Below are 24808 nucleotides of genomic sequence, written 5' to 3'. Positions count from 1 at the left end.
TTTAAGAGATGCAAGAGGCCAGTTGAGCCAGGCAAGCAATTCCCTTCTTTCTGCATGCTGGATAATTCCTAGAGTCAGTACACGTTATCTAACCTTTTAAGAGTAGCAGCAAGCAGGAGAGGAATCTTAGAAAACCCAGCTCTTTGCAATAGATAAGATATCTGTCAGGAGGAAAATTTATTTGGGCTTGGACTGTGACTACCTCATTTAAGGCAATTATTGTAGATTTGAAGGATCTGGGACAAATATGCTGGGTGGATCTCTTGTTCTCCCCGTCTTGCTTTTTGGGAGCCAGTGCCATTAAACTGAAAGGGGAAAAACTAAAACAGTATCCACTGACAGGACTAAAAGTTTACTGACATGGCTCACTCCCCACCGCAACAAACAACAAGGACAGCTTGATGTCATCAGGGAGAGTATGGGAATGGTCAGAGGTCAGCAGTTTGACACTCGGAATGAAGAACGAACAGCTTTCTTGTCTCTATCCATGCTGATAATGAATATCTCTCAGTCAGCTGAAGACCTGCCTCTACCCCTGAACACTTTTTGGTCTCTTCTGCGCATAGTTAACTATAAGCGCACGCCCGTAGAAAAGACTGCATAGAGCTACCTGACTCCATTAAATACCAAACATATTTGGAAATCTCTTTCTGAAGTTTTTCCCCTTTTGGAGACCCACGTAGAGGGAATAGGTCCAAATTGTTCACACTGAGCAAAGTAAGAAATGAACAGATTCTACTTCCCCTAAAGATTTTTTTGCTAAAGATGTTAATGAATTTCAATCTACCCCAGGAAACAAGAAGTCACAATACTTTGGAATTGGGAAATATATAAAATCTTATTTTTTGGTTTATTTGCTTGGCAAATCTGAGTCTAACCTTGTAAACTTTTCTCCATGGAGCAAAGCCGTCATGTCGCTTACATGTCCTGCAGGATTTTAAGAGAAAGTATAATAAAAGAGGAGAGAATACGCAAGATCACCAGAGAAACTCATCTTAAGTTTTGTCTTAACAGAAAAATTGACAAGTAACTATTAACTGAGCCCTAGACCTCTAAAGTTTACCTGACACAAAAATGCAAGAACATCTTTGCTCACACCACCTCTTCCCTCTTCCTTCTTTCCTCCCTTACTTAAATTCCAAATGACATATGTACAAGTTTGTTCCCCTCAAATTGACAGCTGCCCCTAAATATACATACAAGATTGGTGCCTGAAGATTTTTAAAATTTCTTTCTCTGCTAATGATTTGGACTAGAGCAAGAAAGGTCCCTGCTATAGTTCTGTTTACATTATAAAAAAGAAAGGTATGGTTTGAGGACCTCATAGACCTCTCAGAATGTATATCGCTCACAGCGGAGTAAGATACAGCTATCAGGCACTACTCTTTATTATCTTGACAGGAAGGCTGTAAATACATTCTATTCTCAGAACTTGACAAAATGGCCAAAAATATATATATAAGAAGATAAACTGATTATAAAGAAAAGAAGGCATCTTAAAGGTAGACTATGAAACTTAAGCCAAGACTTAAAGGAATACGAGAAGTTACTGCCTAGACACCTGGGACTTTTCAAGGTCCTAGAGTCATCCTTTATAAGTTACTCTACCTTACTCTGGCAGGCTAATCCAGTCAATGATTGGCCAGGAATAGTTTACTAGTTTGGCCACCAGCACTTAGCTGCAAGTACTATGCATAAAGTTAAAAAAGCAGTGACAATAATAATCACCAACATGGACTGAAAACTATGTGCCAGAAACTTGTCTAAGTATTCAATATGTATGAACTCATTTTATCTTTATAACACCCCTAGGAAGAAGACACTATCATTACTCCCATTTTATAGATTTATATTTTATAAATTTTACATATGTGCCTCTCTGAGACACAGACAGGTTAAGAATTTAAAAAGGATCACACAAGTGGTGAGTTGAAGAGCCAGAACTTAAATTCAGGCAATCTGGCTCTACAATGCATATTCCTCACCACCTCAATAAATATAGTTTCAGGGTAAGTAATAAGAAGCAAAAAATTACAGAAGAATGAAATTGATTGAAAGGAAATAAAGAATCTTAAAAAGATAGTATGAAAAGAAAGAAAAGAAACAACCTAAAGGAAAAAAAAGTTTTTATTTTTTTCATTCCGTTTCCCATTCCACTTTGGAAAATCTGGAGAAGTGAGGCCAACTCTAGATTTCAGCAATTAAGGCATATTCTACTAAAGACTCCAGAAATTCCATGAAACCCTATGCTAGGAAACAGAGCTTTCTTGGAGTATCAGGACAAAAAAAAAAAAAAAAAAACAGGAACGAGCTATAAAAGCTGAGTTTGCATGCAGACTATGCTGTCATAATAAAATAAAATGGATAAAAAAAAAAAAAAAAAAAAAAGAGGGGTCAATACCAAAAAAACCCACACAAAGTAGAAGGAGAGCCCCCCGTCTCCATTCCCGACACCCACCCTAGTCAAATTCAAGTCCCTGAAGTGACTGCCATCACAGACTAGCACCTAGGGAGTGCAGTAACATACAGAAGAACAGAAAGGCATTTTATGCTTCTTTTCAAAAATAGCATATACATAATAAGATTTGTAAAATGGAAATAGCAATTCAGCACCTTGGAAAGAGAAAGCAAATATAATCATCCCAAGGGCTGGTAGAATTGGACTGACACTGAGTTTAGTCTGAGCAGCTTTCAGGAAACTAAAGCCAAAAAGGGAAACACATTAAGTTATCTTGTTTTCCTTACCCTACTCTCTTTGAACTACTGGGTCTTAAGTCCTAAATCCCTATCTGGTCGCTATCCACACTGATCTGATCTAAGACCTAAATTAGAAATGTACTCGAGGGGTCTGCTCTAAAGATTTTGGATCTACAGTGCCTCTTTCTTATTGTTCACAGAACTATCGCCAAAATCTGCATAGAAGGTAAAGACTGACATGGTTCCAAATTCTTAAAAATAATAAAAATCTCACATGAGCCTTAATATAGGAAGGAGTTTGTGAGAAACAAGATAGAAAATTGTGTATCAAATGCTATAAAAAATAGTGTGAAGAAGTAAGATGGTTTCTCACAAGTGATCAAATGTATATAATGTGCATCAGATTTAGTGGTACTGGCTCTACACAGAAGGAGTTACAGGGCTATATGTTTTCACTCAGGGCCACACAGCACCTTGCTCCCATTCCTATCTCTTCCTTACGATTATCCTAAGTGACTCATCTGGGCAGAACAAACAGGCAAAGTCTAACCAAAGAGACAGGAAGACTAGCTGCTCCCAGAATTATGAGACTGGCCACTATCAAATCACAACTAAAAGTGGTATGGTCCAGTCCCCCTGCTGGGAACCTGGCCCCAGATAATTGGGTACTCATCAGCAAATCATTACAGAGTGAATGTCAGTATGCTAGAAGTCAGTTATCCTACAGAGTGCTACCTTCTTCTTAGTTAGAATTGTATTCTGTAACATATATTTATTGAAATCCACCATTCTAGATACTGTGCTAAGAACTAGATAAGGGAATAAGCAAAATTACAAGTGAAGTAGAAACTCCTACAGCTTTTTAAAAAATATTTCATTCAATGAATAATTATTGCACACCTCTATAGGTGCTAGAGATAAAGTGCTAAACTTCATAAAGTCTCTACTATCATGGAACTTACATTTTATTTGGGAGAGTGGAAGGACAGACATTAAAATAAATGTCACATAGAAAAAAATGTTATAGAGAGAATATAGTCAATAATATTATAACTATGAATGGTGTTGAGGCTACTAGACTAATCGGAAATCGCTTTATATATTCTATAAAAGTCTAACCACTATGCTGTACACCTGAAACTAATACAGTATTGAATGTCAAAAAGAGATTAAACATTCTTAAACATTAAAAAATGTTATGGAAATATAGCAGGGTAAAATGATAAAGAGCAACAGTGAGGAGTAGCTCTCTGATAAGGTTATATTTGAGTAAGAACCATTAGGTTTAGCAGGAGGAGTTGAGTGGCATTGCCAAGAATGTTCTCAGGAGACTGGTGGCATTGGACTTTTCGGTGAGTTCAAGAAGGAAAGGAAGAGAGGAAACAGAGGCAGTGATTAAAGACAACTCTGTGTAACTTGGTTGTAAAAGGGAGCAGAGGAATTGGGCAACAGCTGAGAGGGATCTTAGGTGGGAGATATTTACTATGTGCTTGAATGATGGAGACTAAAAATTTGTTCTCCTACCTCAAGGTTTTGGGACTCTGAATCCTATGTCAACTGTAAGAATGCTAAAAAGATACATCTGCAATGTGATATGTAAGATGGGGCCAGTCTCTCTGCTTCTGCTTTCTCACCTCAAGTAGAGAGAGGAGAGTAAGAGCAAGACTCATTGGGCAGCTTACATGTGGAAAAGAGTTTGAAGAACATGTTTTTCACATGCCATCAAAGTCCACAGAATGACTTTAACCATTCTCTCTATCTCTCTCCAACTGTTCCACCAGGTAGGGTTTCAGCAATTAGATACAAAAAGGAAAATGTTTAAGTTCTAAAGAACAGAAAGTCAATAGAAATAAACTTTCAGGGACAAAGCAGCCCCAGTTGCAGGCAGACCAAATACTGCTGATTACCAGCAAGAAAGCCTTCATTGTAACAGGGATTTTACCCTTTCTTTGGCATTCCTAAGTAACAAAAGAGTGCTGCAAACCAGTGATAATTAGCAATAGTTTTACTCACACCAAAATCATTCTAATATGATATTTGATAAAAAAAAAACAAAATAATCTGTTTACTTAACTAGGGGGGAAATGTACTATTTTGGAGCAACCGAAAGTCACTGCCATATATTAATTAAATGGCCCATAATTGCTGCCTTGTTCTGATGTTTATCTTAGACTCTGCATGAGTGGTTTTCCTTGATGCTAATCCCATTAGAAGTAAAATGGACTGCAGTTTTGAATCTCTCTGTTCCTTAAAAAAAAAAATTGAGAACTTGTTTAATATCAGGTGCCATTTTACAGATGGCCAGATTGAAGAGCAAAATAACTTAGGGGAAAATGAGCTTTTACCTCTTTCACAGCTTTTAATATGTATACATATTCATACTTAGTTCTCAAACAGAAGAATAACCAGAAATACCTTATGCATAAAGGAATATAGCAGACAAAAGACCAAATACAATGAGAAACTTTTGTACTACACCAAATTTATTTCGAGGATAATCTTTTTATTGGAGGCTTATACTCTTGCCTTCTTCACCATCTCACCCATTCTCTTACCTCCCCTCCTCTCTCTGTCTCCCTGAGAGAACTCTTACACACCACTCTTTGTTCCATAAAAGGAATGCCTGGAATGGATACAAGGTGCTCTGTCTTGGAGCTCTATGTCTTGATCTTATTAAGATTGAAAGGGTAGAGACTATGACCTAGGAGTCTGATCTGACAGGCAAGACTATGAACACAGAGGCAAACTTCCTGATACTTTTGAATATTTGGGGTAAAGAATTAGTCCTTTGGTGCTTTTCCAATATCCCTTAATATATTTAAGAGGTTTCTAGGTGCTTAATGTGTTAAGACCAGTTCCTATAGAAAACCTTACCTCTGAGAAATAGAAAAATAAAGTCATATTCATAGGCTGATTCAAAGTTTTTCCACAGTATTGATTCTTATGCATCATGACTACAGAGTAGAATAAAGTGTTATGTCTTGCAAAAATTATTTCCAGCCAAGCCTCACTTATTCTTTGATCATGTGAGAACATTCTAATTTAAAACGACTAAGAAACAACTGCTACATCCCTACGGTGACATTTAAAATAGCTAAGTATCTCTAAAACTAAATGGATCTCAACAAAGATCAATGGCTGCTAACATCACAAAGAGAGAGACAGATATTATATGTCTCCTACTGGAAATATAAAGTATGTTGCCCTCGCAAATACAGAAAAAAAAAAATCCTTGCATCACCTGTTCAAGCTTCTATACTTGTGCTATTCTGAACCGGAGCAGGGAAAGAAAGGACATTTTGCTCTTAGATGACATTTCACATTGTCTAGGGACATTTTTGATTGTCACAACTGGAAGGTGCTACTGGCTTCTAGTGGATAGAGGCCAGGACTACTGTTAGACATTCTACAATGCACAAGACAGCTCCACACAATTAAAAAATCATCTGGCCCCAAATGTTATTAGTGACAAGGTTGAGAACCCTGTTCCAGATCTAGCTACCAACCCTACCCTGGTGACACAGGGGACATTTTAAAGGACATCAGGGGATGCATTAAGCAAAACCCAGGCTGTGAGAAACTCCAGGACAACAGACGTGGTTTTTTCAACAAATAAATTGCAAGGAGTAAAAAACAGAAATTGGAGGCAAACCTATAAATTAAAAGACAGCAACTAATTCCAACATACAGATTTTATTTGGATTTTGATTTACATAATCATGCTGTAAAAAATAATAACAAGACAACTGAGGAATTTAAAAAACTAACTGAATATCTGATTATTTTGAAAAACAGTTGTTAACTTTTAGGTGTGACCATGAGATTATGGTTATGTTTTAGTTCTTATATGATGTCTGAAAACTGCTTCAAAATAATGGGAGAAGAATAAAGAGATATGGTTAAGACAAAATTAGCTATGAGTTGATAATTGATATAATAATGATGAGTACAAAGAGATTTGTTATACAATTCACTTTGCTTTTGATTATGTTTGAAACCTTCAATAATAAAAAGCTCTAAAAAATAATTTTTTTAAATAATAAAATAGCTAACTAACCTTTAGGCAAAAATACTTTGTAATCTTCTATTTCAAAAAAGTATTCTGAGAGCACAGGCATAGATAGGGTTTAGACCTAAGTTAAAATCCTGGCTCTTCCACCCTTGCTTCTTGACAATCTCTACAATCTCTGTAAAGTGGAGATGGTCATCACACCTACACCTTGTAATATTAATGTAAAAATTGCATAAGATAGTGATCAGTGCTCAGTGAATGGCAGTTCCTTTTCCCACTTCCCACAAGAGCTCCAAACAAAGACGGAAAACAAAATGAGGCCAATCCTGCCCCCTATACTGGCACTTTCTAAAGACTTTGATCCAGGCCATTCATTTCCTTCCTGTACAAATCTGGCTAGGGCCAGAAGATCAAAGCACTAACAAGGAAATATGAAGATTCTTTTCTTAATTTCCTCTGATTTGGTAGACTTTTTACACTCCTCCATAAATAACACAAAACAATAAATAAACAAGGTAGAGAGAAATAAAAGAGTACCTCATTGTAAAACCTTCCTGCATGTGTGAGATTTTAGGGCCATGATCCCTGAAGGGTTTCATGATTTGTATAATTCCAGAAACAATGAGCTATAAATCTGGTTCTGTTTCCTTAACAAATCCTTGTTTCGCCAGTTACATGTACTTAAAAAACAAACAAACAAAAACTTGATTAAAAACTCCTGCCCAGATATTTTATAAAGCCCACTTCCTTTCCTTCATTCTTTTCTATAACAGCTACTTGCATGTTCGTACCCTGCCAGCTTTTTTCTGGAAGGTCCATTGGCAAAGTCGTCAGGCAGTTGTACTGGTGACTTTAGACTTGGCTGTAGGGTGTTCACATGGAATAAATCCAAACAGTCTGTTTCGGTTGCTTTTTATTTTCCCTGAAGTAACATTTCCTTCAGTCCCATTGCATTTGCAATAAAGCACTCATTTTTATCCACTTGCAAATAAGGGGAAAAGACTCAGACTGTTGGCTGGTGGCACAGGCCTCTGGTTCTCTCTTAAACTTGCACAAGGTAGGACTTTCTCCTTCTGTAAATAAAGTCCTTCATGAAGAACCGTCACCAAACTTGGAACCAGAAGACAGGTTGAGACTAGCTCTGCCACGCATCGTACAACCTTGAACAAGATGCTCTACTCTTTGCAGTTTTAGATTCTTTATTCATAAGAGAGTATAAGAATATATACCTGCCCTATTGTCCTCACTGAGAAACCTAATAATAATAACTGGAATTTATATAACACTTTGAAGTTTACAAAATACTGCAAAATGTAATATAATTATGTGCCACAGAAGGACGTTTTGGTCAACAATGGACTGACCGCATATACGATGGTGGTCTTATGCAATTATAATGGAGCTGAAAAATTCCTATTGCTTAGTGACACTGCAGCCATCCTAAAGTCATAGCACACATTACTCATGTATTTGTGGTGATGCTGGTGTACACAAACCTACAGCATTGCCAGTCATATAAAAGTATAGCACATATAATTATGAATAGTACGTACTACTTGATAATGATAATAAATGGCTATGTTACTGGCTCGTGTACTTACTATACTATATTTTTTATTATTGTTTTAGAGTGTACTCTTCCTACTTATTAAAAAAAGTTTGCTGTAAAACAGTATGCTGTGTTGTGTCGCCAGCTGTCTCATGCATCTAGCATTTACTGCATCTCTTGATTACATCATTTTCTCTTGTGCTTGAGTTAATCTTGTGTTGTTTGCACAGTGATATGCTGTACATGCTTGTAGCCTAGGAGTAATAATAAGCTATACCATATAGCCTAGATATAGACTAGGCTGTACCATCTAGGTTTGTGTAAGTGCACTCTATAATGTTCGCTCAATGACAAAATCACCTAAGGACACATTTCTCAGAACATATCCCCTTCATTAAGCAGCATAACTGTATATAATTTATCATTATTATTAATCGAAATATTTTCTTCACTTGCCTCAATAAAGCATCTACTGTTTGCTTGACAAAAAGGAAGAGTATTGACTCATGGATTTGCTATTTTGTGACACCCAGATACACCCTACCATCACTAAAATTGCCAGTGTGGAGTTTAAATTCTCTGCAAAATGTCCAAAGTGAAAGTATACTCAAACAAGAGGCAACATAATCTCTCTCAAAAGTGAGTATTTAAGTTGGAAATGATACCACAACAGAACTGTACCAGAAACTCTGCTAGGAAATAGCAATACAAAGACAAATAGCACAGACTCATCTCAAAGAATAACAACATACAAGGAAAGAAAGCATTGGAAAGAAAGTGTGGTTTTTTAAAAAATGTACCATAAGATGAGAGTGTGGATGCAGCATGAATCTGGGCCTGTTTGGCCACATATACAAGTATTTCTTCCATTAAGAGTACAGCTTGAACAGTACAGTAAATAGGAACGATTTGCGCATAACTAGTTTATGTTAGCTCTTACCCTAGACGCGGTACCATATTTGGAAGTGTAGCAAAATAGACAGAAGATAATTCTTTTATCCAAAATCATAAAATATACCATTTGGACCAAAGGAAGGACTTTAGGGACAGGCTAGAAAACTAAACTTAAATCAAAATAATCAAACAATCCAGGAAGTATCCCATGAGAATAGACTAATATTTAAATCTTAGATGGAGACATGATAACCAAGGAGTTGATGATCAAGGTTTCTAAAGTACACAAAATCCATCCATTAATTATCAGAATATTGGAATATTAAAGTAACTCTTTAAAGTTGGAAACATAAACTTGAGAGCAAAAGAAAGGAAGTACCTTAATAATAAAAAATGGAAGCACATAGTAGATTTATAAAATGCAGTATACTAAAAGATATATAAGAAAAAAAGGTATAAAAACTTGAGGAAGTTCTGAACAAATTCAGAAATGACAGACTAATGAGGGCTTTTATGAGAAACTAGGTATGTTTGAGACTAAAGACAGAGTTCAATGGACCATAGGACTGACTCAGTAGAATAATTCCTGTATTATTGTAGGCTAACAATTCTATATAAACCTCAAGAGAGGCAGATTACTTATTTGTAAGAAGTACATCATGCACCATGACTGCACTCTCTAATTTTGGTTATGGTAATATTTAAACATTATACACAGAATATTGTGATTTGTATGCCTGATCTTGTGGTGATCGATTACAAACCAATATAGTATGTTGACATTACAGGGAAAGCCATTTTCAAAATGTAACACTTTTCCAAAAGTAATCTAAAAAAAAAATTTTTGAGTCCATAACAACACAAAAACTAATGAGAAATTTGACCTAGAACTTTACTATAGTTAATATAATAAAAGTTAGAATTGACCAAACAGGACTTTGTGCTCAATGTATTCAATGACTTTTCAGGGTTCTGTGTTAATGTTAAAAGTTTCTTATTTCAAAAAATACAAAAAATTGATGTCCTAAGGCAGCATACAGTTAGAATGTCTTGTTAAAAATAGACTCCTATCAGAACATCACCTCTAATCCACAAAAGAATCTGCCAAGAGATTTCAGTAACAAGAGGCATGTTGTAGACATTTCTGTCCATCAACAAATCTAACAAATTGATTAAAATGCCAAAGGGACAAAGGCGAAACCAAATGTAGTGCAAAGACTGAAAGGGACTCACGGCAGTCTTTCTCGTCAGTTCCATCTGAGCAGTCTCTGACGTGGTCGCACCTGTATTCATTTGGGATACATTCACCACTGGAGCATGTCATCTGATGGCTTGAGCATGTTCTCCCGGCTGTGAAGGGGGGAAAAAAATATTACTTTATAATTACTGCCAGACACACACCAATCCATTGACATTTACCAAATATGAATGAGGATATCAGAAAAGCAAGTAGAGCGTATCCTGAACGTAAAGTTCATAGGGTCACAAGATAAAGCACCCAGCTACCTCAAGGGAGGAAGCTTACAATACAAGGTATTATTTCAGGATACTAACAAAATGTCCATAGAATCATATCAACATTCAAATGTGTTAGTATAGATAATTATTTTGTCAACGTGTATTGAAAACACAATACATATTTAAAAACTGTATAATAAAGAGGATGAATGAAATAAGAATTTTGTAGTTATAGATACTAATCAAGGATTGGTAAGTTCCTCCTCATTGAAATCCTGTTTAAACCAGAAGGAAATATGACAAAGAGTTAACACTGGTTATTTCTGAGTGGTAAGAATATGGGTGATTTTATTTTTTTCTTTAGAATTTTCTCCATAATATAAACTTTCTACATTGATCATTTGACAGTTTTATAAACAGAAGAGAAAAATTTTAAACCAGCTTAATTTTATCCTATGTTGATTAGGGTAAGTGAAAGCAAGATGTCAGTTTATCAAATTTGCTTTTGGATAAAACATATAAAACCAAATGAATTGATGTCTCAAGCATCATATGAAAGCTATTCTATAAGTCTGAGACAGGAATTATGAGATTTTTTTTAATTGCCCACATAAAAAGAAAAGCATTTGGGGAAAATGCAATCTGCTAAACAAATAATATAATCAAATGGAAGAAAAAAGTTTTTCCCTGAATTTTTAGTTTTGTATGCTTCTGTATAGTACAGATACTTAAATTCAGCAAAATTTGGTTTTTCAATAAAATTATATATCTGTTAAGGGATGTGCCATCAAAACTTACCAAAAATTTTTCTAAAAACGAATGAACAATAACAGTTTTAGAGTGCATACTTGAAAATTCAAACATATTAAGATTACCATGTGATAAATAAGATGTAAAAAAAATTAATGATAATTACTACCCTTAATGGATTATATTTTTGTCATCTTGTTTCCTCTATCTGTTTAATAAAATGGTTTTATTATGAATGTGTCACGTAATTCTTGAATAGCAAACAAAACTTTTCCAGTCAGCCTATTTCTGACACTTTGACAGTATGATTTCATATCTTCTAGTACCTTGTATCTGTGGGTAAATTTTACTTCTATTACTAAAAGTAGAATAGATCACATTTTCTAGAAGTCATTTAAAAATGTCTGAATTCTGTGCATGACAGAGGCACAATTTCATGTGAATAAGAATAAAAAGATTAACACCTCCAACACCTCGAGTGGTAGTATATAAATTCCCATATAACATATTTAAGTATGTATTGCCAATTTCCATATAAAATTACAAAGCTTTCTTTTTTTCCTGAAAAGGCAAATGATGAGTAGTCTTAAACAAAATATGAAGAAAAACTACATCAAGGACCAAAATTATTTTAATTATCATAGCTTTCTTCTTAAACTCAAGCCCAAATCATTCTATATTTTGTGCTTAACATTTTAAAGGATTCATAAGGAAGCAATCAAAAGTTCATTCAAACATAGAGAAATGGCAAATTAAAATTATGTAGTTCCATCAACCAATCTAACGCCTGGATTCACTTATTCCTTATTACACAAACATCTATTGAGGGCCTATTATATGCCACAAAGTACACAAACAATGAGAATATAAAGATGAATAAAGCACAATCCCTACCCTCAAAGAACTCATAGTTTTCTTGGGGGAGACTTCAAGAAATAATTAGAAAACAATGATGAATTATCAGTGCACAACTAATTATAAAAGCATCAGGGAAGTGTGCCTAATTCGCTCTGGGATGGGAACATGCACAAGGACAGCTTCCACGAGGAGAAATACCTCACCTGGGTCTTTAGGAGAAGCAGCAAATAGCTAGGCCAAAAGGAAGGAAGGACCAGCTAGCAATGAGCATTTAGGCAGTGCACACAGAGGCAAAAGCAGGGGACTCTGCATGGTATGCCCAAGGGAACTACAAACACTGCTATGGCCCCATAAAGACATTTCAAGGCAGGAATGGCAAGTGATAGACATGGAAAAATAAGCAATGGTCACCTCTTAAAGGCCACTGTACACTGTGCTACAGAGTTGGAGCTTTCTCTTTGAGGTGACAGATAGTTATCAAGGGGTTTTAGTTAGAACTTTCCAGCATCAGTGTCACCGAGAACCTGAGGAAACACAGGACTGGAGGCAAGGAGGCCAGTCCAGAGGCTGCTGTAGTCACCCAGATGAGAGATGTTGACAGTGGTAGCATAAATGGGAAGGAGATTAAGTTTAGAGATGTTTATAAAGCAAATTAGGCAGGAATTATTAAATATGAACTGTGAAAGAGAGAAAAGAATCAAGAATAACTTCCAAGTTTCTGGCTTGGGTGCCCAGGGGATTGTAATATCCTTTTCATGCTAATCGATTACATCTTAACGTCACCTATAACCATCTTTCTTTTTCATCTAATGAAATGCTTTCATTATGAAACATGTTTCATGAAATTCTAGATTAGTAAGGAAAACAGCTCCAGTCTGCCTATTTCTAATAGTTTGATACCAATTTTGTATTTTCTGCTAGTACCTTACAGTGAGTTAACTTTGCTTCTAAAATAAAGATAACGCATATAGACCAGCAAATATAGAAGGAAAAAGACAGTTCCTGGGAGAAGATGATCAATTCTAGTTGGGATACCTTGAGTTTGAGGCATATTGGAGATATCCGAAAGGGAGCTTTCGAGACTGAAGTGTGGGCTAGAAACCTGGGTCCTAAGCACAGATTTGTATATTATCAGCCCACAGAGGGTTATTGAGATCATCAGAATGGTTGAAATTATCCTGGGAGAGAATATGGAGTGACTCTGAGCAACATCAATATTCAAGGACTGGGTAGAAGAAGAAAACAAAATGGAATGATCAGAGCGGTTAAGGAGAGAGCCAGGACAGTGGGGAGTCATGGAGGACAAGGTATAGTGTCAAGAAGGAGGAGTGATCATCAAAGTCAAGTGCAATAGAAAAAAGTCCACCCACTCTGATGAGGAGGAAAAAGTGCCCACTCTATTGGACAATCAGGAGCTCTCTGGTGAGAATTTAGTAAACATAGTATTGGCATATTTTGTCTGCAGTTAAAAGATATCTAATAAAGAATTTTATATTGTTAAAAAAATGCAAGAATTGCCTTACACAATCCATACTCATTTTAAACGGTATGTAACATTGCTCATAAATTACTGTTATCAAGTTATCTCCAATCTCTTTCCCCAAGCAGTTGCCCTTAGTAGTTCCCATCCCCTCTGTAAAGTATTGTTACCAAGAGGTCATCCACCATACATTGTATCACAATCTACAGCTCAATTTTCTTCCTACTCTGCATGGAAAGCAAAAGTAGGAACCAAAATGGCATATCTCGCCAAAAGATAAAAATAAACTATTCATTCATTCAGTAGCTATTTATCAAAAACCTTCTATCTTCCAGACAGAATGCCAGGTCTTAGGGATGCAAGCTGAATAAAACATAGTCACTGTTCTTCAGAGATTCATGATCTAGCCCCACCAAAAATCTGCTATCTGCAGGGTACCCTATCTTTCTCCTAGGACCTTCAAGAGGCTAGCCGGAGAATAATCACACTGACTTCCTAGAAACAAGGATTTTTTTCCTGCTCTCTTCTATGCCTGGCATTTTTCCTTCCTTTCTTCAGTACTTCTGAACTACCATCCCCATCTCCCTCTTTCAGATCTCATAGTCCCCTTTTGCTACTCCACACTAAATCCTGACACATAACTGGACCTGATCTTGATATGCTCCTGTTTGGTCTCGATTAGCTCCATGCCTTCCTCAGGACTGCCATTTGTCACCACCAACAACCTCCACAGCCTTACATCGTTTTACCGGTTTCCCCTTAATGACTTTGCCCCCAGGATCACCATCCCCTTTGTTGCTGGCAAAACCCATGATCAACACTGACAAGCCCTAACAGGTTGTTTAATTATACAGTCTTCCTTTTAGGTTTAAACCAAAGTCGAACTCATGGGTATTTTAAGAATTTCTATTCTCTTGCTCAAAAGACACTTGGCATCTAGTGGCCCAACTGAAAAAAGTTCACACTCAATGCTAGATTCAAAAGTCCTGGGCTAAATTCCAATCTTTTCTAAATACATCCAGGACCTACTGAAGGCCATGGAATCTCCATTGCTAGTCATCTAACGGCTAAACAAGTTCCCATGTGAAGTAGCCATCAAAAATATCTGTTTCTTCTTTGATCTTTGTGGACAATGACTATGTGAAAAAGCCAACAGGATCTTAGCTGTCATCTTAAAACTAGCTCAGAGAGATGATAAATGTCTGTGATTTGTGGGATGTGCATTTAATGAAGCAGAATGTGGAGAGGCTCAAAGGTGAATGGCACACAGCAATCAGAATTGGACCCCTAAGGCCTGGCATTGTCTGAGGTGGTTCACTGTAGCCTAACATCTTCTCTGTAACTTCCACTTTGATCCAACTCAGACTTGCTGAAAACTTTTGAAGTTTGTTTTTTGTAGGGGAGAGGAAGGTTTGTCATAAGAAAGAAAAAGGAAGGAAGGAAGGAAAGAAGGAAGGAATGAATGAACGACAGACAGGAAAGAACAAATGAACACAGAGAAAGAATGTTGATGTTCTCTCTTCTAGACACTGAAAGTTAAATTAGGGTGATGTAAATTTTGAGACTTCTGCAACTCTCATGTAATCACGAAAAGCAAATTTTTTTGCTCTGCTAAAAATAGCAGAGCAAAAAAAAAAAGTGGGAGAAAATCAAATAATGTTATTGAGCCGAGAATTAATCAATCCTAGAACAACCTTGCTTTTGGGCTTATTATACAAGATAATAAATTCCCTTTTGCTTAACTTTAAGTTGTAGTTTTCATTCTTTGCAGCCAAAAACACACACATTGATAAAAGAATGATTTTAAATTATACAAATATCCTTAATAAAGCAAAGAAATGATACAGATAATAGACATTTTTCACATGTTGCCATCTTATATTAACCCAAAATTACTCTCTCAGTCAAAATTTTTTTCAAGCCTAATAAAACTCTCTTTTCCAGTTTGATCCCAAAGAAATTAGAATTTAAGGGTTTCTTTCAGGTTAATGCCCTGAACCTCCTCCATGTCCAGGAATGCAGCAGTTGCTAGGGTCCACTTCATTGCTACTATTTTTTTTCTTATTGCAGCTCATCCGATGGTGGCTATAGCAGCAATAACTGAAGTAACCACCAAAAATGCCTTTAACAGACCTACCTACTTGCTCCACTTAATTGAAATGAAGAGTTTACTGGGGCAGAAGGGGTGGAAGCTTTGACTGCAGGAACAAAAGGACTCATCCAAATGCCAGCCACACGAATGAAGAACCCACCTATAGATACAATTAAATGTTTTGTTTCTTTCTTTAGTAACATAACCTAAATTAAAGACTGGAAACCTATCTCATTTCTAAATCACTGGGGTATTTTATAATTCCCCAGCACATTCATATTTTCAATATCATCCAACCTGAGTGAGATTGATGGTGTGCGTTCCATTGTTGTTTAAGGCCCAACTAAACATTTACAAAGAATCGTCCCACTGTGTTTTGTACTTGTAATAGGTTAAATTTTAGGTCCAAAGGAGCTAAACGAAATTCTTCTACAAACACTTACGGCAATGCTGATGTTCATCTGAGCCATCCTCACAGTCCTGCTCATCGTCACACACCCAGGAGTTAGGGATGCATAGCTCTTTACTCTGACATTGGAAATATCCCGACTGGCAAGAAGGGGGAGCTAAAACAAACCAGAAAAGGCCTCATTATGTCAAACATCTACCCTATTAACCAATAAGCAATGTTTATTTCAAAAGAATGTACATCAACTTCTGCTCAATAATTCGATGGCAAATAATAATTCTATACTAGAGTCCGTGGACTCTAATCAAAGTTCACTGTTAAGTATTCTCAGCAATGGCATCGCAACAAACTGATGATTCAAAGCAATACAAAAATACAGAGAATAGTCTACGGCTATGCCATCCTGAACATGCTCAGTCCCGTCTGATCTCGGAAGCTAAGCAGGGTCAGGCCTGGTTAGTACTTGGATGGGAGACCACCTAGGTATATCAGGTGCTGTATTCATTCAATGAATGAATGAATGAATGAATGAATGAATATAAGAAAATACAGAGAATAAAACGAACAGTCCAAACACACACAAATACAAAGTTATAACAAAAAGTATTAAACTAAAATTTTAATTTAAGTAAAAGTTAACCATGAGTTATTATTAAATCATTTGAAATGTTTTGTAATAACTAATAGTAAAGCATCATAATGAACTGGAAAACCCATGAGATTTGAAAAAGAAGACCTAGAGTCAAATAATTATTATTTCCACAATTTATTTGCTTTAGAACCTTTGGCAGGTTCTCTGAGCCTCAATGTATGCATCATAAAATGGAGACTATGCTTATTTCATGGTTTGATATTAAAAAATAGTTAAATGATGTATGCAAAAGTACCATATAATGCAAGTTGCTATCACCATTGTCACTGGTATTGTTGTTATGATCATTGTCATAGGACACCGAAATATAATAATAATCTCTGAAAAGTTGTTGGTATAGCTGTTCATTTATTCCTTTATCCCAAAATACACTGTTCTTGCCTGTTTGCTCCTGGTCTTTAACCTAAAGTGAACTCAGTGAGCCCAGAAGAAGCAAATAGATAGCGCATCATCATATCTCTATAGATAGAACCATTCCCTTATTCAAAGTGTGGTTCAGACTAGCAGCATCAAACATAACATGAGAGTTTTTAGAACTGAGATTAAGGGTAAGATAGAAACTGATGTGAACTGAATCCCTTCCTCAAGGGAAGTAAAACAATTGTTAATACCATCAGTTCTCCATTCAACCATTCAGATCCCAAAAGATTATCCTGAATCTATCACTAAAGACACAACTCTTTGTTACAGTTGAAATCACTATGAAGCATTTATGTTACTAAAAACAGAGTTTAGCCTGGCCCCTCTTCACTTACGGCAGCCAATTTCATCAGAGTCATCCAAGCAGTCTTTGGTCCCATCGCACCTCCAGGATGCAGCAATACAATGCCCATCTTCACAGCGAAAATGCTCACTGTCACATTCTGCAATCCCACAAGCAACAGAAAACCAGTTTAAAAAAAAATTATGCCACACAGATGTTTCACAGGAATACAAATTTTTAATAAAAACAAAATATTATTCAAAGGAATATATATCATTTTGTAAAATTAAGAAAACATTTGTATAATTATTATGTTCTGTTTCGGGGACTGCAGGAAAAAAGGTCATTTTCATACACTAGATGATAGAGTGTACCTTGATGTAGCCAATCTGCAAAGCAGTTTGACAACATGTATGTTGCTTTTTTTAAGTGCTTATTTTTTGACTTAGTATGTTTATTTCTAGGTACTTTTTCCTAAGGAGCTAAAGATTTTTTATCACTTTATTATTGATAATAAAGGAAACTGTAAACCACCTAAATGTCCAATAATAGGAAAAGGATTAAATTTTCTTATATCTACATATTGACATATTAGGAACTCATTAAAATGGTTATGAAGAACCACTAAAGATTAGGAGAAATACAATATAATGTGGCAAGGATGCAGAATTTTACCTATAACAGAGTTACAAATGGAGGAGGAAAAAAAGCATAGAAAGACCAGAATGTTAACAGTGGTTATCTCCAATTGATAACATCATGAGTAACTTTTCATCTGCTTGACTGCCCTTTTTTCAATTCCCATTCTGTATTTTGCTTAAAGTGCCTTCTTATTACTAAATCATTAACAACAATTTATGGTCTCTCATTCTTAGATTCATATCAATATTTTGGCTCTTTTCGTTGTTGTTAACAAATTTGTAAGATGCCATGTCTGTAATCTCATCTCTGCAAACAAATATTTTTTAAAAATAAAAAAGCCATAAGTGGGGTCGGGCCTGATTAATACTTGGATGGGAGACCACCTAGGAATATCAGGTGCTGTAGGCATTAAAAAATAATAATAAATAAATAAATAAGCCAAAAAACAAAATAATCTATGCAGCCAACCAGAGTACACAAACTTGGCACCAAAAGTTGCCACGTTCTCAAGTGGCAGTGATTATCCATCCCCTAGCAATACCAGAAAGAGAATTTAACTTAAACAAGTTCATTTCATTTAACTAATATATTATTTGATTTTTCCTGGTTCTCCCCAGAGGACTAATTTGGCAGTTGGAAATCCTCTGAGTTTCCCTCAGATATCTGACCAGTGACCTCTCCATGCACTATGTGCCAAGCAGGAAATTTTTTAAAGAGAGCAGCCAACACCAGCCCAACTTGGAGAAGACTCAAAATTATTCTTTCACAAAGCCAAGGTAATAGAGAAGTAATTTAGGGGTTGGAATAATAATTGTATTTTTCCCCATGTACTTAGGCAATCATGTTAAATTACTCATTTCAATTTTTGCCTGATTAACCCAAAATTAGGTAAATATACAGATCAATTACCTACTCCTAAAATAAATAAACAATGTGTTATCATGACTTGTGTAAATGCAGGCATATCAACAGCATGACATAAACATAGTTAAGCGATCTATTCCTAGGGGATATAGGCTACTCTGTTCATGGAATGTTCAAATCTGATTGTCTGGTAGTGACATCCTGATTTATAATGTATGCTGCAAATGGTCAGAAACTTCCCTTGGCTAAATGGTGGTACCGAGTGGTACAGGAATACGTACACCCAAATACCTTCTATAGACTAATGCATGATGGTGGTTGGTGGTGCAGGTCTGGGGTTGGTGGTGCAGGTCTCTTATCAACTACCTTTAAAACACAACAACCTCCCTTGCAAAAATGCCCCAAAGGAATGTACAAATTCACTCTGGAATCCCAGAACTTCTCATTGGATTTTGTTCTACAAAGCAATATTTCCATGGGAGATTAGGGGCTTTGGAGGTTTAGCTATTAACACAACATATATTAAATCACTTTTATCAATTAGGTCTATTGTTAGTAATCCAACACATTACATTTGAAAGTTTAGTACATTTGTCTCCTTTAGTATCTAATAACTTCTGGTTAAAAAATTATAACAATCTAAAGGTCAGTCCACTTTCAAAGAGCTTCATATTGCTATGGGGGTGGGGGAGAAGCATACACTTAGAAACTAAGTATACAAGAAGAAAATTCTCAGAACAAAATATTGCCTGTTTTGAAAACACATATATGTAGTGCTATTCATTAAGCAACTTTTATAACAAGCCAAATTTTAAGGTTTACGGTTTTTGATAAAACACAAAGTTAAACACATCATGAAAAGAACACCAAATAGACACCTAAAAGTCATTTTTTAAAGCACCTCGAAGCCAGTTATTTAAAAGCATTCACATAAAAATATATATATATATATATGCATATATATATATACATATATATATGTGTGTGTGTGTATATATATATATATATATGACTGAGGGGAAATTTGCAATTAAGTAACTCTTCATAATTAGTGTTTTTCACATTTGATCTCCTAAATATTCTGTTATCTAAAGTAAGATATCAAACCCAATTTACTCAATTTATCAACAAGTCATGATAATTCATTTGTCAAATTCACCTTTTCAACATTAACTTCCATGTCTAACTCCCACATGACTATTGTTTGGAAATATCTATCCAGAAAAATCAAACTGACACTCTATCATTACTAGGTGGCCTCTTAGCAATCAACCAAAATGGTCCACTGTGTCAGAAGCCTGTCATTCACTCTATAATAAAGAGAATATGTGCTGTTTAAAAACAAACTGTTGGTGAATTGGTCTAGATCTGGTCTGATAACATTGCAGGTGCCTCTGATTTCAACTGGTCTGTATTCACTTTATTTTGACTGTTTTTGTTTCAAATAAGTAGCCTTTATTCACAACCTCTCTAAAAGTTACTAAATATTATCTAAGCTTTATTGTTTAATAACTTGAAGTCTAAAAAAAATAGGGGAACAGGAGGAGTATGGATTTCACGCACTGGAGCCAAACACAAAGTTTATGGGGAAAAAATCTAAATAGAGCAAAATGAAAACTTTTTTCAACAAATGATCTCTAAATATCCATATTCAACCACTTCAGTTTTAACCAAGAGGTAGTTTTGCAATCATTAACTTTCATAACTTTAAAATATTTTTCCTCTAATAAAAACCAAGGAAGAAAACATCATAATGCATGCTGAAATAAAAATCTTTTGTCAAGAACTAGGCAGCTATTGACAAGGAACCACTGGAACCCAATGGACACCATACCCTCTCAGCATTAGCCTTTCCCAAGAATCAAAACAGATGGTACAAAGATTTTAAAAAAAAAAAAAAAAATACATGTGGTGCTTAAAGGGCATGCACTGTTCTAAGCACTTTGCCAACTTTAAGTCATTTAATTCTCATAACAACCCATGAGATAGATATAATTATTATGAACATTTTATAAATAAAGAAACTGAGGTACAGAGCAGTTCAGTAACTTGCCCAATATCAAATAGCAAATATGTGCAAAGCAAGGATTTGGATCTGACAGTTTTGATTCTAGCATCTGTGCTATTTCGACCACTGCTCTATGTTCCTTTTCACACACACATATACACACACAAAGGTTATTCCACCAAACTCAAGAATGAATGTTAAAATATGATTTCTTCTAAAACTGCTATCGATATTAATTGAATTCATTAATTGGGCTAATATGGAATCCATACCATATGCTCATAATTCAATTAGAGACTGGTAGTCTATTTGGCAGCAAACATTTCACATAAAAAGTCTTGGGCTTAGGAAAATTTGCAACAATCAAAAGCAGTGTAGAAAAATCAAAAAAAGAGTCAATCTCTTTTTAAAAAAAATATATTAGACATAAGGATAAACTTATTTTTCAACATTGCGGGGTCCCAAGCTGGAGAAAAACAAGAGTAGTCCTTTCTTCATAAATAACCATATCCCAAGGTCCCTGGTCTAAGTATTAGACTTAAAATATATTAAGATCAGATATTAGAATAACAGATAATGCCTAGAGGAGGGAATAAGTCATTTGTTTTTCCAGGATGGGGAACAACACTGAATTGAGACCACCACTTCTGTATCCTTTACAGCCTCTAGCACAGCGCTGGGCACAGTTGGGACACAGCACGTATTCACCATATAATGATTCCTTTCTGTCAAATTCAATCTATTGGAATCATTATTATATTATATCAGAGATATATAAAACCATCAGGGCAAATAATGAGACTTTAAATTGGAGTTTACTATCTTAAATCCATACAAAGAAAAACAAAATCTGGAATAATTTAAAATAAGAGAACTATCCAGAAGTTTATAAAAGAGAGAGAGAGAAACATATTGAGTTGTATTAATAACAGTCTCATTCTTTTATCCTTTCCTTGTAAGTTTCTTTTCTGGCTTATGAACTCTCTTCTTAGAAGAGAAAAGTAAGTCACAGCCAATGGAACATTGTCCAAAGTTACTAGAGTTAGGTAATTTCTATGGCAAATCCTATTTTCCTGCTAGATCTTAACATGCGCAGGTCCTGCCAGACATTTGGTCTACCTGAGGAGGTACATGAGCTCTTTTTAAAAGCATGTAAAACTACACGACGTTTTAATAGTCCTACTTCACTGAACACAAAGAAACAAATAAATTTAAGAGGCAATTCCTTAATTCATCTATAATTTTACTTAATTTCCCTGTATTTTTTAAACTTTTTCCCCTTGGTATTGATAGACATACGTCTGATGTTTATAAGGTGGGTGACAGTTCACTACAATTCTCACACCTTATCCACCCTAGCAAGTCCATTCCCCTTTTGAAGATTTAGTCACCTGCTTATTTCCAAAACTTTACACTGCAGCCATGACAGCCAAGGGTAACAAATTGTATGGAAGACCGTGCTCTGCCTAATGTCAACTGGTAGAACAGTCAAGGACTCAATTAATGGAACTGAAATAAGACATACACAGCAAGTCAACCTACTACTCTTTCTGTGCAATATTTTATCTACCTAGTTTTCTAACAGATCGCCAAAGAGATGACCAAAATTCTTTTTTAACTCAGTTTACAAACTCTTCAGTTGACTACTTTTTCCAAATTATTGTTTCAAAGCCCTGACGTTTTCATAGAGCAAAACAATAGTAAGAAGACGGTTCGAGAAGTCAAAGACTCTGAGGCAAAACTCACAAAGCCAGATGATAAGTAATCATGTACACACATCACTTAAGTGCATCTAAAAATAAAAAGGACCAAAAGAATATGATGTCAGACTCACTAAAACCATTAAAAAAATCATACCTATTATGTGTAAAATATTGTTCTAGGGTTTGTGGAAGAAACAAAGAAAGCTAAGACATGTCTTTTTTATAAAGCTTACAAATTTATTTATACATTATAAATTAAATAACCATGCAACAACAATAGCTGCTATTTATTGAGCACTTGCTGTGTGTCAAACAATATATAAAGCTTCATACACATCTACAGGATCCTCTTGGAAATGTTATGAAGTGGGATTTGTACTTACTTAATAGAAGGGCAGATTAAACCTCAGGGATATTAATAAACTTCCCTCAGGGTTGCAGAGGTAGAAAATGTCTGATTCTGACCCAGGATGTGTGTGATTCCAGAGTCTATGCTCTTTTTCATTTCACTTCTCACAAAATAAATGACAGCTTTCATTTACCTAGAAGTTACTGTGTGCCAGAAATATTTTAAATGTCTTCCACAGATTATCTTGCTTGTCCTCACAACAAACCTATGAGATATTATTGATAGTCCCATTTCATAGATGAGGAAACTGAGGCTTAACCAAATTTCACGGCTAATAGACAGTGGATCAGGGAGTCACATCTAGGTAGTCTGAATTCAAAGCTATGCCATATGACAGTAAATGATTGGTGACAGTAAATGATTGGTTCCAAATAAGCAGCAGAACCAACTGGTCTCAGGAAGAAATAAATTAACATCACAGACTGGAGTGGTCAGAGAAGGCTTCATAAAGGAGAATAGAACTGCACTGGGCCTTTGTGGAAGAGCAGGAGAGATCAGGCAGTATGTAGGGCCCAAACAACTCGAGACAAGCCTAGCACAGATGAGGGCCTAACAGACCAAGCGCTGAGAACCTCTTATAGAATGCTGGACAGAGAATAAAGGACCTTAAATACCAAGCAAAAGAATGACATAATTGAATGGATTGAGTAAGAAAACTTAGAGTTCACTCATGCCAGTAACTGTTAAAACTAAAGGTCACTGGGTAGATGCAAGCCTGGACTAGGATACAGACTTTGGCCATGATAAGGGCTTGGGGCTCCATTTCATTCCCCCAGATCCTTGCCTAGAGCATGTGAACTCAGAGAACAGGTCTGTGAGTGGCTTACCAACAGGCTGCTAACAAAGACCGGTCTCACCTTACAGCCCCTACAGTCTCCCCAGGCATGATCCAAGCAGCTTCACTTGCATGGCAAATAGCCAACGGGTTCCACAGGTGCTACCAAAGTTATCCTAGTGGCTTTCCCCATCATCCTCTCCAAACTGAATATGTCTGAGCATCCAGCTTACAGAATTCAGTCAGCTCTCAAGAGTCAGTTGTCCTCACAGATCTCAAAGGTTGCTTAAATAATTGCTTGATAATTTTTTAAGTGTCTTTTCAGTGGTCAAAAGCCAGTAGAATAATGTGATGCTATATCAAAGTAGTGTCACAATTCTGCGAATGAGAAATTAAGTTTCCACCTTTTCTAATTGAGCTACTCTTCTCCATTTTCACCTAAACACTAGTCACTTGCCTTTCTTCCCTTCCCCCTAGTCTCTCATATCGCACTTATTTTTCGCTGAGTACCTCCTACCCCTACAACCAGTGTCAATCAACACTGCAGAGCATTATGTATAAAATGACACTTCTCAAGGGTTTGCAAGACCCTGTGATTGGTATCTAGGGTGAAACAATTACTCAAGTGCTCTGGGCAAAGAAGGATGTATAGCATCCCTGGCCCCCACTTGTGGAATTCCAGTCGTGCCCATCCCCCCATCACTGTGACCACAAATAACACCCCCATACATGTCCAAACACCCCTTGAGAATGGCAGTACCACCCCCAGTTGAGAGCAACTTAGAATCTCTAAGCAGCTTGGACATTCAGAGCTCAAAACGTCTTAACCCACATGAAAGAGATCATCTAAGAA

The 24808-nt window shown here is 36.0% G+C and overlaps 1 protein-coding gene and 1 pseudogene across 1 annotated transcript in view; one reads left to right on the top strand and one right to left on the bottom strand.

Moving 5' to 3' along the window:
• The window catches only part of LRP2 (LDL receptor related protein 2), a 191448-nt gene that overhangs the window by 140506 nt on the left and 26134 nt on the right, over window positions 1–24808 (bottom strand). The window contains exons 2-4 of the mRNA XM_023528463.1: window positions 17607–17714; window positions 16234–16356; window positions 10386–10502 (exon numbers count right to left, since the gene is read on the bottom strand). Of these exons, the coding sequence (XP_023384231.1) occupies window positions 10386–10502; window positions 16234–16356; window positions 17607–17714 (348 nt within the window). The remainder of the gene's footprint in view (window positions 1–10385; window positions 10503–16233; window positions 16357–17606; window positions 17715–24808) is intronic.
• On the top strand, window positions 16585–16703 carry LOC111739436 (annotated as a pseudogene).

This window comes from Pteropus vampyrus, unplaced genomic scaffold (genome assembly GCF_000151845.1).
Source record: "Pteropus vampyrus isolate Shadow unplaced genomic scaffold, Pvam_2.0 Scaffold2, whole genome shotgun sequence".
NCBI classification, from domain to species: Eukaryota; Metazoa; Chordata; class Mammalia; order Chiroptera; family Pteropodidae; genus Pteropus; species Pteropus vampyrus.
Note: the sequence above shows the minus strand (reverse complement) of the source record. Positions and strands in the feature narration are given on the sequence as shown.